A 17,018-nucleotide genomic window follows, 5' to 3' on the forward strand; every position below is an offset into this window, starting at 1 on the left:
TGTGTAATCACAGCTTATAGGCATACCAATATCATCACATATAGTGGAATATGACCAACCTTAGCCTCCTTGCATTTCTTTCGAACAAAATCGCTGAATTTTTTGCGGCCATCGTTGTCACAGGTGGCTCCCACTGTCCATACGAGAGAAAAAATGAACCATGCGTCGATCAGTTCAACAATCCTGGCAATCCTCTCCTCGGGAATCGGTTTCTCACCCTGGTGAATGAAAAGGGAAAACATGTCATGAAGCAAGGGAAAATTACAAGCTGAAACTTGCTTTTTCAGCTCAATGATAATGTGGAAAGACAGGTTACTGATGTAGTGGCCACAACATTACATCCATGTGATTGCTTCCAAACTCACAAATTTCGTGCGAAACTATCAATTTCACAAAACCTTTTGATCGGATCTTTTGCCCCTTTTACAGAGCTTATTCACAAACTCTCCTCATGTAAACAGCTGATATAAAGGACTATAGTTGAATAGATAGAACTCTGTATTGCTTCAATGAATCTATACCTAAACACAACAATTGAATGATCTATAACTTAAGTAATAGCAAGTGCGCAGAAGTCGAGACAACAACCAAGACAGACGAAATCCTAGAGGTTCTCCACTCAATTCCTGCAAGTGGTATGGTAGAGATTGTGCACAAAAGTATCTTCAAAATCTTCATTGGAAGGTTGCATAAAAATCTCTATCGAAACAAAATTTAAAGGAAACTAAGATCCTTCTGAAAACCAACTCTTTGCTACAGTGTGCATTAGTTTACCCTTCTTTTATCCCCGGTGGCACTACGATTATTTGGTTTAACCTACGTGGAGACAAATACTTATATTATGAATAAAAGAAGAAGCAAGCCAGACAAGCAAAAAAAAAGGAGAGCATCCACTGGCAGTCCATGTCATGATATCCCTTGAGCCAAACTAGAGGTGCATTAGCCAAGTACTCAACTGATGAAAAGAGGACAGTCGTAAGCAATTTGAAGGAAAGACAGACTCAGGGGCCTGAAGTGTTCAGCGAAATCTACCCCTGTTAGTGCCATTGGACTTTTGTCAACAAGTTGAGTATTCAGATCAGTTCAAAGAGATAATTCTAGCTTTCTGAGGATCTTGCCAGTGGAGCTCTCCAAGCCCTTCTAAAATATGGTTACAGAAGTGAAAGTATGATTCTTACCGCATGTCGCAATTTGGCCTGTAAACCATGCAAACCACATCAAGTGAAAGACAGCAGCAAACAGTGAAATAAGAACAAAAGAAATGATTAAAGAACAAAGAAACAAAAACTGGTGAATTTAACACAGAGATTAGTTTTTTAACATTCTGTGAAATCTGCCATGGAGTGCTAATTGTCACTGAGAGAGATGTGTTAAATATGGTCAATGTAACGGCCAACCCTAACCGGTTATGTTGTCGATCTACTTCATCCTAATGCAAGTTGTGTTGAAAATTATGATCTCTTGTATTGTACAAGCTGTAACAAATTTTGAGCTGGTTTGCACTTTTCAAGCATTCTATGGCGGATAGTGAATATTGGATTACATTCAAGTGGCATCTTGACCACAACAAAGGATAATTGAGAGAAGATTTGACCATGCCGAGGAAAAGACACCGAACTGCACTAATCCATAGATAATCAGGCTTTGGGGAAATATGGAATTTGGAGAGTCATATTAGCCATGTTGGAATATAAGGGAGGCGGTATTAAGGAACACATATGGACATCAAGTGACCATTTACTGAATTAGAAAAGTTGTTCAATGGGAGTGACTGATGTAGGCCCTAACAATGTGATACATTTTTACACATAAGTGATGATGTGATCCCAAGTTTAATTAAAACTTTATTACCCTGAAAACTTTAGCTCTTTGTAACAGTGTCCTGTAACTTTCCTGAATTATATCTGGCTCACTTTGATCAGATACACAACTGGCCCTGCTGGAACCATTGTCAGGCGTTTTGCTTGAGAAAGTAACAACCTTCCCTTTTTCAGGGGAGGGGGGACAGATTTGGCGACGCATTCCCTGCATGCCATAGTATTGAAGAAAAGAGAAAGTTGGAGGGTTGATACCGCGTTAGAATAGTTTATAGAACCAGAAGGACTATAGGGATGATGAGCACAACAAAAGTTCTGGGCTTCATTAGGCAAATGGCCCGTTGTACCAATAGAAAAATTGGCAATCACGATGCTATAAGGTGAGAAGATAAGAGGTCTAATGTACAAAAAACAACCCATTCGGGACCATTACATCTGTCCCAAATAGAGTGGGTGTCCTGCAAACAGAGGTGTCAGCTTAAGGAAGGTTTTACTGTAGTTTTATCAAATCAAAAGTTTATAAAAACATTTGGTTATATGGTTAGTAAAAGATGCACTCAATGTGGACCTGTGAAAGTATTGGGAGATGGGTCAGCTTTGTCAACTTAATGAAAAGGCTCAACATATCAATGGCCATTATATTTTCAATGAACCATCTACCAACTTCCACAATATTTCAAAGAGTATTCAAGGAGGATCGTAGAAGTGAGCCACTTCCATGTAGATGAAAGTACATCAGCATGCACTGCACACAGGTCTGATCTACACACTTCAACCTGAATATGATGCACTTCCACCATCCTCCCTCGATAGTAACCTATCATGCTGGATGCCAGCAGCACCACCTACCTCCTTGGGGATGAATGGAGCAAAGAAACAGTCGAGGAGCTTAAGCAAACTAAACGTCAGGGTGCTGTCCATTGAGCCAACTATCTCCTTCACGTTCTTGCGGATGAAGTTGATGCAGTCCTGAAAAAGAGGCAGTTGTAGGAGTGAAAGACTGGGACTGTGGCTCGGTGAAGAAAGGGACAAACACAGAGTTGGTGTCGGTCATCTCAAAGGCCACACGCTAAATTTTGTCCTCAACCTTTCATAGCCTATTTAGTACAACAGTTGATCTTTCAATCTTTATTCAGTATTCTGTTCTATTTCACATCTGGATGTGGAATGATAATTGGCATGCACTTACCTCCATAAAGATTTCAAATAGCTCAGTCAGCCTCTCCTTGTACGGCCAGATGGGGTCAGGTAGCTTCTTCAACCAGCACTCAACGAAGGGTTGCAGGCCAAGGATCCCTGGCTCTAGGTAGACCATACCACAACGACTGACTGTGGCAGGGGAAGCAACAGCCAAGTCGGCCACCTCAAACATCATAGTCATGTCCTGGAAGGGAAGCAAGCAAAAGATTTTTATCAAATCGATTGTGCAAGAGCTCAAATAAGTGAGCTTGGCCTTCACTTAGGTGTGGTTTCAGCAGTCTGTAGTCCCAATTAAAGAAATGACTGCATGACTGAATGTCAGGTATGAGATCCACTGGTGACCTGGGTATTACATGCAGTGCGTGAGCTGGTCCACTCAACACCACCATTTCCAATATCAAGAAAATATGCCAGAAGTTCCTGGACCTACCTCTGAGAGCTTGATAATCTCTCCACTGCTGAGACAAAGCTTCTTATTGTCATCCAACACAGTGTTCATGTTCTCGATCCAGACAGCATCAACCGGTCCATCGAACACGTACCACCTCTTGTCTGTGTCCGGGGAGGCTGCACCGACACGGATCAACGACGACAGGATACCATCAGTCCTGGAGAAGGAAATAATCAAGTTTAGCAAAGAATCCTTGGCTCTAAGATAACAGCGAAGTTTTTCTCGTCCACTTACAAAAAACCTCTACTGCATGCTAAAATGCCTGGAAAAACGTAGTCAGTATTTTGACGTTATTTTGATGCGATCCTAGTGAAAATCAGCCCCGCCTATTGAGATGCCAATACCCTATTGGTTGAAGAGTTGGGTCATATGATCAAAACATTATGAGTTAAGCTATAGAAATCTTACCATTCATGGGTGAGAGCATCGAATTCACCATAGAGCTGACCCATCGTGATGGACTTGGGGTTGAGGACGTATGTGTGGGTGGCTTCAAATGGAGAGCCCGAGGGAGCAATGGTCCCCTTTAAGGCCGTGCTGGCTTTCTGTAGTGTCTCGTAACACTGGAAGCAAAGAAACTTGGTTAATAAGTGATGTAATGTTTGCATTTGGCTCCTGAATTGCAAAAATTGGGAAAACGAAATGGTCTCAAGCTCTTCAAATGAAATAAAAAGTAGAGAGTGGCTTGATTCATACCTTGGTCTTTCCAGATCCTGTCGGACCGACCAACATGAGACCATGCCGCACCACTGTGGTTTCATAAAGCTGGATACACTTGTGGATAAAGCCTTCAACATCTTTCAGCCCGTTCTTGATGCAAGTTTTCCTCAGAGATGAATCCAGGTCTCCGTAATCGATTGGTTCCTCCCTGCAACAAAGAAAGTAGAGAGTTAAAGTTAATCCTCTAAAAGAAAATATGACAAAAAGGATTTAAAGAAGAACAAGAAAAAGTAGTAGCTGACCACTTTGTTTCGTAGCATATAATGCACCTCTGCAAAAGGTTTCTACGACTTACTTGATATTTGGGAAGAGATCAGACACGATGCCATTGAAGAGTTTCAAATCATCCATCAAGAACTTTGGTACGTTGACGTCACGGATGGCACGCAGTGTGATTAGCTCCTCACTCATGTCCGGATTCTGGCGCTTCAAGTTCCCAGCAGCAGAGATGACAGACTTCACAGCTCTCATGCCAAAATCGTAATGGTCCTAAAACCAATATAACTGCTCATTAGAAACCAAGGAGATGTGACAAACTTCAACTACATCTTTCTTCTCCTTAGCATTTGACGACAGCATCAAATTCTCAGGTCAGTGGATGACACCAATTGGGCTATGGCCCCCCCCCCCCTCGTTCCACACAGTTTCTTCTCAGCCATACCTGTCTCCAAAATGTTATGTTGAACACTCGGACTACCCATAAGGAAATATTTACCTGTGAGCTTAGCTGTTCTGAAGACAGCTTGAAAGTTGTTACAATCTTTTTGGATAGTGCCTTGGCCACAGCGAATCCAAATGAAAACAGTGAGATCTCAGCAATCAGGGCGTAATCCGGCACCATCATAGCGACGGGACGGAACAACGCCTTCAGGTTATCAGGCAGCTCGGTCCTGCCGGCATAACCAGGGTTCATGGTGATGAAGACGGCGCATGATGCCTTCAGGGCAAGTTCCACGCCCTCAAAGATGAAACGGTCAACCTGGAAAGTAGTGAATGAAATTTAATGATCCAAGTCGCATTGAATTAAAGTAGGCATCAGTGGCGATTTACATATTGAGCAGATATTTATCTGGTAATTCAAACATTGTCAAGATAGAGAAAAAAGGCATCTCAACCTAATCATATTACATCATGACAAACGATAAGGTGAGTGTTTTTTTAGACTTCAGTCTTTTTCGGGCTTGAAAGTGTTTTTAAGACAGAACATAATTGACAGTGAATGAAATTTCTTGATATCTATACAATAGAAATGCAATGAAAGACTGCACAAAGATAAATTGATTCTACATAGTTACTAAGCAGAATAAAGAAGAAAGATCATGGAGAGGGGTTATGGTAATCTAGCGATGGGTCAGATCAAAAAGTACCACTTGTTTCCGTCCAAAACAATCCTACGTAACATGTACGACTGAAAGTGTTCATGGAAGGATGACCCTGTTTATTGATCTGACCCTCCTACCTTTGCGGTCTGTGCTCGTTGGATCTGCATGATCTGCATGGCAACCACTGATAATACCTCAATATCAATACGGTTGAACTCATCAAAGCAAGCCCAGGCTCCAGTACTATTTACACAAGAGAGGAAGAATTGCAAGGACAGGGGAGAAAGGATTAAAGAATTAGCAGATCGAAAGGTTTGATTGACAGCAGTTAATATTCAATACTGTAAACCACAAAATTTCGCAGTTTATAGTTTCAACCCAAGTTGCCTTTAACCAGATATGCCAGTTTGTATAGTATTCGGCACCTGACCATAGGCAGGCCTCATGGAGTATCAGCATGTTGAGTGAGTTTAAATGAGGCTGAGACAGAAAACCATATGAAATGAAGACAATTTTTTATGCTGGGCAGCAGATTTTTCTGCTGTTAAGAAAGTGATGGTGAAGTTTTTGGACTGAGTGTGCACCCACTGCCTGGATGAGGGTCTGAGCAGGACATGGACTCATTGAAAATGGCCATCATCCTTTCATTTTATAACCTGGCTACAGGGAAAGAACAACATCGGGGTGATATTGCAATGAATGAATTAGTTGTGTGCTGAAATGGTGAACCCTGGAGAATCGATTCCCCTGCTTGTCAAGAATCTGGAAGGCTTTTCATCACCGAGCTGGCCAGACCTTGGAATGGAGAATGTTGGGGAACCGATTCTTCAGGGTAGATATGGTAGGAAACACAGGTGAAAATTCTGAAAAGGACTGAAGAGACAGCGATGAATTAGAAGAGGAGAGAAAAGTACTGAAAGAATGATGGCCGGGTTTTAACTAAAGGTTAAAAGGGAGAAGGTCTTCTAAAAAGTCGATAGCACAGTGTTAGTTGTAGCACTGGGGAAGATAGATTGGAAAACAGCTAAGAGGTTATCTGTACAGTGAGAGGTGTCACAGATCCAAGCTCGGTATCAAAAGCTCTAAGTGCATCTGTTAGTCACTCTTAGTGTCTCTCACCCTCTGTTGCTGAGCTTTCTGGATGGTGGTGATCTGTTGGGCGACCACGGACAACACCTCAATGTCAATACGGTTGAATTCGTCGAAACATGCCCAGGCACCGGAACTGTTCAAGTGGAATTAGGGAATTGTGCGGTAACACATATTTGCCACTCTTTGCATTATACAATACAACAATTGTGCACTTCCAACTCTTGTTCAACATACAACAAGTGCATGTTTATCTAACATACATATTTACGAACATTTGTGATCTAAGCAAAACGTGTGTTAAGTGAAAGGTTCGACAAGATTGAATTCGCAGACTAAAATTCAATGATGATGGTGATGATGATGATTCCAATGACGGCAGTAATCTTACACAACGTTTTACTCAGGATGTCAACTGACATATAAAGCGCTCGCTATTCAAAGACCGTTTCTGAGCTGTGAAGGGCCGAGGACAGTTCTTCCATGAATAACAATGACAAACGTTTTCAAGAATCTTATGACAAGCTACAGCTATCAGACTCGCTGAGAACAATACTCAGAATCACCGGTAAGCCCTGGGAATATTTATGAGCAACGATAATACAACTGTTATCCAACTCGCTGATCTAAAAACCCGAAAAGCACTGATTTGTAAACCTGAAAACAATGTTATTGTTTGTCTACGTACCTAGCCAGACCCTTGAAGAATTTTCCCATAGCCATGAAATCAAGCTGATCCGAGCAGTTAAAGACGACACACTGGACAGCCAAAGCTTTGGCCAAATCTTTCGTTGTCTCGGTCTTCCCGGTACCAGCAGGTCCAGCCGGGGCACCACCAAACTTCAGATGGAGTGCTCCAGTTAGTGTCAAGTAACACCTGTCGGTGAGGGGCGTGATGACCAATCGCCCCGAATTGCCGAGGTACTCGTACATGTAGGGGAACTCAGCATTCACAGCTCGACAAAACATGTTCTGATCTACCCAGTAATACCTGAAAAGATCAAAATGTTCAATTGCTTTGAAATTATACTCATTTCCAGTATTCAGGAACGTCTATGACTATTATTTTAACTTTCGGTAATTATTTCATAATTTTTTAGAACAATTTTGTCAATTGTCTTGTCTGAAAGTGAAAAGATTCCCATCCCCACTGATCAACTATTCCAATTCTCACCTCATCTGACTGATCCACTCAAACGCATTGGGGTTCTCCACTTTTTCCTCCACAAGTGTCCCCACCACGTCACGGGCATGCACCTCAATGACAATCAAGGCAGACAAGATTTGCCTCTCCGTCTTCGTGAGGTCGCCGCGTACAAGATTACGGAGATCATCCAACTAGAAATGAAAGAGTAAAGGCTTTGTAAAGATATGACTTCACTAAGGTCATCATCAGAGATGATTAAACAATCAGACAAACACCTCTGCGGCTCCAGGGAATTGGCACCCATTCTTACCTGCTGCAGTTGCTTGGCATAGACCCCAGGGATATCTTTCTCTGCCAAACCTTCCGTCACTTCTGTAGTCCAGAATGCCTGACTGACCACGATGATCACCTGACCTGGCCAGCTGACAACCCATTTCGTCCTTGGAACCTACGAAAGAGAACTAGTTGTAATACGAATAAAGAACTAAGTCCTCATGGTCACTATCAGTGCTAGCAAGTAGCCTAACTGATTGAACTGACTAGTGATACGCACTCAAACACTCCAATGTTATTGTCTCTATAATGTCTGAGAGTAATGTGCTCTTGAACTAGAATTTAAGCACCTTTTGTGATAAATGGCGGCTAACAAAGTGGAACTCAAAGCTCTCATACTTACCTCTTTATAGTTGACAAGAGCCTCCCCAATCGTCTGCCTCAAACTCTCTCTCATGACCCTTTCAACCTCCAGGAGCCAGTCCTCTACATTCCCAGTTGGGTACATGGTCTCCTTGAAGGGAACCGCTTCGCCCTCGGCCGAATACATGCAAGTGATCTTCAGATCATCCTCAAATTTAAGCTAAAGCGATAGAAATTGAAAATCAGTCAGCAGGTGATCTCATCCACCTTGCAATTACATGCTTGACATTTGTGATGTATTGTTAACCAAACCCAACCAGAGAAATCTGCACTGAAAACTGACCGGGTTCTTGAGTAAAGACTGTCTACGGTTGAGGTACCGTATACATGTATCTTTTCACATCTAAGCAAGTAGCAAAATGACCTCCTTCTAAAAATGATCCATTGTAGGTAGGTCTGTAACAGATCGTCTAATATCAGCACAAGTGACAACCCTGCACTATCTCAAGTCCTTTCTAGTTTAAATAATCACCCTACCTTTGCAATATTCTCAAAGCACTTCCTGAGATGAGGTTGTACAGCAGTTGGATCTTTCGTCTGTGACAGAATCTCAAGCAACTCATCATCGGACAGAAAGTAGAATCTTGGGAAGGCGTTCCTCTTGGTTTCGAGGTACTCGCTGAGACCCTTCTGGACTTGGTCTAGCAGCTTGTTGCATTCACGCAGGTTGTCCAGAAGACGATTGTCAGGACAAAGGGAGATGACCTAAATGGGTAGATGAATGTTAATTGACTACACACAAGATTTCAGATTCCCAAAAGCAAGAAAACCTTTTCACAGAGCCAGCATTTCTACACTTATGAAATCACTGTAAACTGGCACTGATACTAGGTAGACTGTGATAATTCAAAGATTCAAGATTTCTCCTTACTGTAGGGTTTTCTTTGGCATTTTTCATGATCTTCCTCCAGATCCTCTCCATCGTCTGGTACCTCTTGCTCTCAACTGGCAGCTGGCGGTTGATGTCATCAGAGCTGAAGATGGGCTCTAGGTAAAGCCATGATCGCTGGCAGAGCAGCCACTCATCCAGCACATCCTGGAATGTACAACGTACATCTGATTAGAAAACTGCCTGATGTTGACATCTTTTAGACTTGGCTTAGACAAAAGATGCCAGTTCCAACACTCTGATGTGGCAAAACTTTGAGATGAAACGTAGGCCCTTTCAACCACAAATGGCCAGCTAAATTTCCAGTGAAAGAGAAAATGAACTGACCTGTGTTGTGCGCAACTTATTCTCCCAGGTGCTGATACGTTCTTCAAATGGCTTCTTGAAGGGTGAGAAGGACATACTCTGCGTCATGACTATATGATCATCAAGAAGCTGTGAGATGTCCTCCGAGGCCTTCAGGATGTACGTGCCGGTACTCTTATAGGGCATGATCTCAAACTGCACCGGTCCCCACTCTCCTTCCATCTTATCAAGCGCCTGCTCTATAGAATATTCCTTCCCAGCGACCTCTGCAATCTTTGAGATGGTCGTGATATGGTCCTGGAGCTTCATTTCTAAGCATTTGCTGAATGTCAACGTGGCCTTGGGCCTGATTGGGAAGCCAAGGTCAGTGGAGAGACTCTCCCAATGCCTGTTCCTCATACCCGGGTTCCTTAGGCCTTGGATGAGTGGGATGAATGGACGGAAGTCCTCAATGAAACCCTTGATTTCTGTGGCAACTTCAGACACACCTAAAATATCAATGAATAGAATTAAGTAAACAAATTTCTCAGAATATTGGCCACGTAATAGAAGACCAGGTTGGGCTTGTTTCCTCACAGCGGTAACACAGCATTCGGTGGCCCTGAATTGATATACTCCAAACTAGTCTTAATTAGTTGACTATCTATCTGGTACAAGTAAGATTTATTTTCATCTTATTTTTCTGACACTGTAATCTAATACACACAATGATAATCCAAACAAAACTTGACTCGTACATTTTCAAAACTCGGCTACTAGTACTATAGCTATAGACTAAAACCCACGATAAAAATACGACATACATGACGTACACAGAGCCATGAGTATGGCAAAATAGATAACCCAGGCTTGAGAGGAACCTCAACACAAGAGGTTGACATTTTACAACTCAAAGCCAAACAAAGCAGAATACCTTGAGAAAAACTATAATCTTTATCCTTGAATATTTTTGCAAATGAATGTATGGAAAATACACAAACAAGTACATGTAGAAGTTAACACATAGATCTGACTTATGAAAATGAACCCAAACCCTGCACATCATAATTATAATGACTCAATATTACTCTCTTAACATCATCTAAGATATCAAAATCTTCGGACGTGACAATGACACGCGGCAAAGTGAAAAGATTTACTTGGCGTGAATTTTGATAAGATTTGAGAGAAAGATTGAAAGACACGGCATGTGACATAAAACAAGTTACTCATTTCGAAAACAGCGTTTTGAGTGCCAACATTTTGTGATGGAAAAAATGATTTTTTGGTCAGTGAACAGAAATCTGTTGCACAAAATGTGGTGTACTGACTTTTGACGAAGTTGATGTGATTTATTTATTTAGTAAATACCAATACTGGTACACGTGTATCAGAGGCATGCCCTATAATGTGAAAAACTTGATTGGACTGGACATGAACATATGACTACCTTACCTTCATCGTCTGTGGGTAAAGTAATAGAACTATGTCATTATGGAAATACTCAGACTCTAAAATAGCCAACTCAAGTCTAGATGATCTGCTGAATGTGATTTATAAGCAATGTCACGCCTCTGTTTTGTTCTTCTTTTGTATGTCAGGAAAAATTTTAATGAGCCAGTGCCATAATATTTCATAAGGAATGTTTGCCATTGATTGAATTTACTGATTGATTCAACTTCCCGAAACCACTTCTTTGAACTGCACATCTTTAAAATCACTCATTACCCCCGAAGTTCACAATTTGGAGAGTGATGGAAATTAGTTCACTATGATAACCTGAAAGAACTGAAAATGTTGATATGAGATTCTGAAAGAAAAAGATTATATATTTCACCACAAAATATTTTAATATTTTGAGGAAAGAATTCATCCAATTTACCTGGTATATCAGCAAATATCTTCACAGATTTATGCATCGTCTTGTAGGCATCAGCAACGTTCTTCTCCAAGCTCTCTGCGTCGATCGTCGTCAACGGATCATTCATCCAGCTTTCGTGCCATTTTAACCAATCAGAAACTGTCAGCCAAAGGTTGCGGAACGGTTCAAAGTCCTTGACAAGCTTGGTCAGCTTGTCATACTACAATAACAAATGCGACTATATGGTTAAGAGGACACAACTAGAAGCAAGCTTTTAGGTTTGGTAAGTCGGAAAATGCAATAAAAAGTTCAACAAAAAGCAAAGCACAGAGATGTTAAACCATAAGGTTGTTCAGCTAAAAGTATACTGTTAAATCATTGCAATCGCCCAAAGTTTTTAAAAGAAATAACATTATTTTGGTGGGAACTTTTGATGTATGGAATATTCAGTTGGCGACAAGGTCGACACTGGAAAGAGTTCATTCCAAAATGAAATCTGATAGTCAGTCATTCCAAAAAATCATTTCTAAATATCAATAATGTATTTGCAACAAAATGTAAAAGCATTCAGCAATAGCAAGAAAAAACTAAATTTCTATTAGCATGCATATCCTTTTCTCTCTGCATAAAGCCCTACTATCAATTCTTTTCTAAAAGCAGTGCATGAGTATTCTCAACTCATTGCTCAAGTTAGCCCAAGATAATTTCAAGGACACAGTGATTGAATAAACCCTCAATGTTGCCTCTTCAAGTGAGGGGAGGAGCCTCATGCGGTCATAGCCTAGTGATTTACAAATGGCTACCAAGCAATAAGGTCTGGGGTTTGATTGTCTTTCTGGATGAACCAGGATGGTTTTCAAGGAACTGAAATTCCTGGCTCCACTTTCAGTTTCATAGGTGGCTCCCCTGGTATTTAAAGAAAGGTATATTCAGACATCTTGTCCTTTAAATCCAATGCAATCGCAATGAGAAGACAACACTCAGGTCAAGAGGGGCGCTACTAGTATTATTATAGCAGGATAAACTGGCCCGCTTCACCAAGGACTTCATGCTTCCACAAACAATTGGAAGAAAGAAAGAAATAGTGTCATTATTTGAAGAAGTCACAGCAAACAAACTAAGAGTCAAGATCACTGTGTACTTCCATTGGAAGTGAGAAAACAAAGAGAGAAGAATGAAAGACATTAAAAAGCCATGTATCATGCAAAACTTTGCCCGCTTTGTTTTAGTTTGAAGCCAAATCTTAATCAGCTTTATGCATGCCATGCAATTATCAGTTGCTTTATACTATAAGCCGATAAATTTTCGTGTAATTTCCAAATGAAAACCGTGAAAACTATTAAGATTTATTCAGAAATCTATGGTTTCAATAGAGACACGAAAACTTATAGGTTTACAGTATTTTGACATCCAGACTTTTAAAGCTCAAGCTCACCATTACCATCAATGTGTCCAACCTTTGAACAACCAGGCAAAGCCAAAGCCTTGACAACAGGCAACGATTTAGCAACACAATTTTTACAATCTGCTAGGCTTTGCATTTTGCAGCAATGCCCCCACCCAATTCAAATACAAACTGAAAATCAATGATATTAGTTTCAAGCATCACAATCGCACATTGTACGTACGTTTGTAATCGGCATGCCGAATAATCTCTCCCTGTTGTTGTACGTTGTTGCAAGGGACTGGGCATCCTTGAGCTGTTTGTTGACACGACGGATCTCATTGGCTATCTCATGCGCCTTGTTGATGTCGGTGTAGGCGGCCATACCAGCAACAACCATCTGAAAAACATAACATATGAAACTATGATAAAAACTAAATCAAATTACACCATGGGAAGTTTTTGAAGTTTAATACATTAACTTTGAATGACATCAAATAGTTCAATTAATTCTCTGGATATGAAAACTGGGCTGCAAACCTAAGGTCAGACTCCAAACTGGCATTCACACACCATCTCGAGCTGCCAGCAGGGAAGGCTCAGGAGGGAAGTAGGGTTAAGTGTCTTGATCAAGGACACAGAGATGAATCAGAACGATCTGTCAAAGGGTTGAACCCACGACCTTCTGGTAACATTCGCCTGCAGGTGTTCTAGCCACTGACCACCCTATGCATGCTTTACCTGTAGTGTATCCAGACGATCATTGAAGTTACTCTGATCAGTCTGTTGTAACTTGTGGAATCTTTCTTCATCCTCTTCGAGCTGGTTATAAGTCTGTTCCATCTGAACCTCGATCTTATGCGGCCAACTTATTGTGGTCCATCTGAAAGATTTAGTTATCATTTCATCTGTAATTTGACTTGATAGGTAAAGCTAAATCGTGATGAATCATTGAAAATAATAATTCTTTCACAGATAACTTATTAATAACGACATTGCAATCAAGCTAATTTAGTAATTAAGTGACTGGCCAAGGTTACAAGGAAATTGCTTCATGGCATGTCCGAACAGAAACATCACTCTGGTGTTAATTCCAAAGCCCAGTCACTACATATATTGACGTCACGTCATCCAAACTACTCAAAGTGCACTGATACAAACAAATGCTCTTTTGGCAAACATTCTGAACTTTTTCTTGGGAAATCTACTCACTTTGCATTGAAATCATCAGCAGACAAGTTATAGTAGAACTCCTCAATGAGTTCATAGTCTGACATGGCCTTGTCAATCAGCTCCTGGTGCTCCTTCAGCTTGTCGGGGATGTCCTTCATCCACTCCCTCATCTCCGACAACTCCTCTATTGTGTTCGGCTTCTCAAACAGCTTCCGGCTGATCGCCTTGAACTCTTCACAAGCCTACAAATTAACATAGAAAGGTGCATGGTTTCATGACTTGCAAGAACTGTAGTCCGATTCGATGGTTCGGTGGAGTTTTCTTCAAAATACACTTAGTATGCATCAGAATGAACGTATATGTATCTTGTTTTATACAAATCTATAGTACACAGCCAGACATGTTGAATCAGACAGGCTTGGGTTAATCTTACTGACAAAGTGCCAGCAGTCGCTTTTCCCTCTGCCTTAGAAAATCAGACCATATGATTGAAGTGGTTTCTTACATCATCAGACTGTTTCTTCAGCTGCCTGGCCAGTAACTCCAACACCGCATTGCTGAGAGCCTTGCGTTTCTTTGCCAATGCCTGCCTCACATTCTCCGTATTGATGTAGAATGGCCCGATGATGATGTTACTTGGGATCTTAGCTTCAAGGATTTCTTTCTCCAACAAGTGGTCTTCACATTCCTTTTTCACTTCTGCAGCGGTGTGACCTTCTGCTTCATACTTCCTGAAATTTACATCAAGATTTTAAGTTCGGATCAGTAGCTTTTCAAAATTTCTGATAGGTCATGAAATCGTCGTCATATTTGTCAATGGAACACTTCCTTGACACATACTCCAAATGCCCTAATTAGATCTTCACTAAATCTCTTGTGTCAACATCAGTCCATCATTTTACTGAGCAGGTTATAAAAAGCCTAACAGGTCAATTTTGAATAACTTTCCGTCTTTGAATTAAAGTGAGAGTGCGGTGATAAGTTTAAAATTCTTGACAACTGAACTGCAAAATGAAGTGATTATGCTGGGTTTGTAAATATGAAGTTTAACTCTTTTGATCATATAAACAGCAATGTTTAGTGATGTTCTAACACTGTAACACATGTGAAGTATCAGGCTATGGGTTCATGCAAATTGATCCGAATTCTTGAACAACTGACTGTTCAAAAGGCAAACACTGAAAAACATGATTGTCAAAGACCATTCAGTGAAATTACCGTAATCCATGCCTATCATCAATACAAAACAAAAGTATGAAGGTTAACATAAAGTAACATGATTGAGAGATGTGATGGCCCAACTTACTTATCCAAATAGGACTAAACACAGAACTCAATTAAGGAACAAAGTAAGACGGGCAGAGGCAGTTTCAGACTGGAGACCATGCTATTACCACGAACAAAAATCTGACCAAAATTTACATACAAAATAAGATTTAGTTGTTTTTAAAACAGCCAAAAGACCAAAAGACCATTATTTTTTATTCTGAATGAGAGAAACAGGCCTTACTTGATGTATTCATTGATATCCATGTTGTTCAACTCTAAGTACTGCTCATACTCCCTGGCGTATGACTTCATGGGGAAGAGTGACTTCCTGATTGCCCGGCAGACGTCATCTCTCAGCTCTTCAACGTGAGGTTCATGTTCCCCCACAGATTCTAGCAAAGGGGTACCAGACCAGAAGATGTCTTCCATGATGTACTGAAGTCAGAAAAATAAGAATAGATTAGATTAGATTTTTTCCGCAGAGCTTTCCCTTTGACATGGTGTCAAGTCATCTCATAATGTCACATCATCACGCTACAACAACATGACAGAACTAATGTTTGAAGTCGAGATAATGAGCACTTTAATACAACACACAAAACCACACCTACCTTTTCAAGCTGTGGTACATTCTGTGTGGATGCGATCCCCTTGTCAAAGAGAGCCACCAGGACAGTCTCAAAGCTGTTCAAGTTGGTGCTGTAGTGAACGCCAGCAGTGTCCAGCATGAGGTCAATGAAGAACAGGGGGTTCTTCCTGGGTCTGAAACAAAGGGTAGCAGAATATAAGTCTGCGATCATCTTGGCGTGGAAATCTTTTATTTCTAGAATCCTTCCAGCACCAAGCAATGTCTAACTCAAATCAGCTCCATCTAGGCTATACTGAAACTTTGTAGATACCTAGGTTAAAACTTCTGGAGCATGTTTCCAGCGAAGGCATTTGGAAAGAGGCAAATGTGTGCCTAATCCACTGACCTACAGAATCGATGCTGTTGTCGAGCGCTAAAGAAAAAGACAACGATCACTACTTACTTGTAGCTGCTAACCAGGAGGTCATTCTCCCACGTCATATCATCCTCACACTGGAATGTAGCGTAGCACGCATCAATGATCATCTGGGTGAAGTTGACGAGTGAATCTTGCACGAGGTAGCGGAGTGAATCCTGGAACAACAGAAAAGGCTTTACTGCACTTCCTTGATCATGCATACAATTTAGGTACATTATCACTTGACTTTACAGATTATACTCTTGTTGATTCGCTGCTCTTTATCATTGTCTCTATCCGTTACCTTTCAATGCTTAATTGTTTCCTTGTCTTGGGAACAGTGCAAAGACTACAAACTATGAAAATTGATCAATAAGTTATGAACTGAAGAACTAACCACTACACCAACTATTAGCCAATATTCTAGAGATATCAATATTAATCTTGTCACCTATATATCCTGTCTATCATTGACTGACCTGCATGTTAAACTTGACCATCTCCATAAACTTCTTCATCTTGGAGATCTGATACACCTCCCAGTTTGTCTCATGGATGTTGAACCAGCCCTTTCCTACGTCACGCAGGCTCGTCCTGATTGAAGCTCTCAACGTTGTGATCCAACTGTCCTTCAGGAATAGGGCAACCTGAAGTTAGAAATAACAGATCGTGTGTCATTCATAGAAGAGCTAGAAAATATGCTTGGGACACCAACCAGCAGGCTATTAT

At 40.9% G+C, this 17,018-nt stretch overlaps 1 protein-coding gene across 2 annotated transcripts in view; it reads right to left on the bottom strand.

The window, feature by feature from the left end:
• Positions 1-17,018, bottom strand: part of LOC135488454 (dynein axonemal heavy chain 1-like) — a 42,505-nt gene that overhangs the window by 21,961 nt on the left and 3,526 nt on the right. For both annotated transcript variants that reach the window (XM_064773073.1, XM_064773072.1), the window contains exons 9-34: positions 16,769-16,936; positions 16,335-16,465; positions 15,915-16,065; positions 15,545-15,738; positions 14,540-14,765; positions 14,074-14,276; positions 13,603-13,744; positions 13,106-13,261; positions 11,499-11,697; positions 9,659-10,125; positions 9,314-9,478; positions 8,920-9,147; positions 8,423-8,602; positions 8,057-8,194; positions 7,774-7,937; positions 7,288-7,590; positions 6,630-6,735; positions 4,904-5,167; positions 4,484-4,677; positions 4,165-4,336; positions 3,877-4,031; positions 3,448-3,625; positions 3,007-3,201; positions 2,667-2,786; positions 1,179-1,196; positions 60-218 (exon numbers count right to left, since the gene is read on the bottom strand). In XM_064773073.1, the coding sequence (XP_064629143.1) occupies positions 60-218; positions 1,179-1,196; positions 2,667-2,786; positions 3,007-3,201; positions 3,448-3,625; positions 3,877-4,031; positions 4,165-4,336; positions 4,484-4,677; positions 4,904-5,167; positions 6,630-6,735; positions 7,288-7,590; positions 7,774-7,937; positions 8,057-8,194; positions 8,423-8,602; positions 8,920-9,147; positions 9,314-9,478; positions 9,659-10,125; positions 11,499-11,697; positions 13,106-13,261; positions 13,603-13,744; positions 14,074-14,276; positions 14,540-14,765; positions 15,545-15,738; positions 15,915-16,065; positions 16,335-16,465; positions 16,769-16,936 (4,776 nt within the window). The remainder of the gene's footprint in view (positions 1-59; positions 219-1,178; positions 1,197-2,666; positions 2,787-3,006; positions 3,202-3,447; positions 3,626-3,876; positions 4,032-4,164; positions 4,337-4,483; positions 4,678-4,903; positions 5,168-6,629; positions 6,736-7,287; positions 7,591-7,773; positions 7,938-8,056; positions 8,195-8,422; positions 8,603-8,919; positions 9,148-9,313; positions 9,479-9,658; positions 10,126-11,498; positions 11,698-13,105; positions 13,262-13,602; positions 13,745-14,073; positions 14,277-14,539; positions 14,766-15,544; positions 15,739-15,914; positions 16,066-16,334; positions 16,466-16,768; positions 16,937-17,018) is intronic.

This window comes from Lineus longissimus, chromosome 5 (genome assembly GCF_910592395.1).
Source record: "Lineus longissimus chromosome 5, tnLinLong1.2, whole genome shotgun sequence".
Classification (NCBI taxonomy): Eukaryota; Metazoa; Nemertea; class Pilidiophora; order Heteronemertea; family Lineidae; genus Lineus; species Lineus longissimus.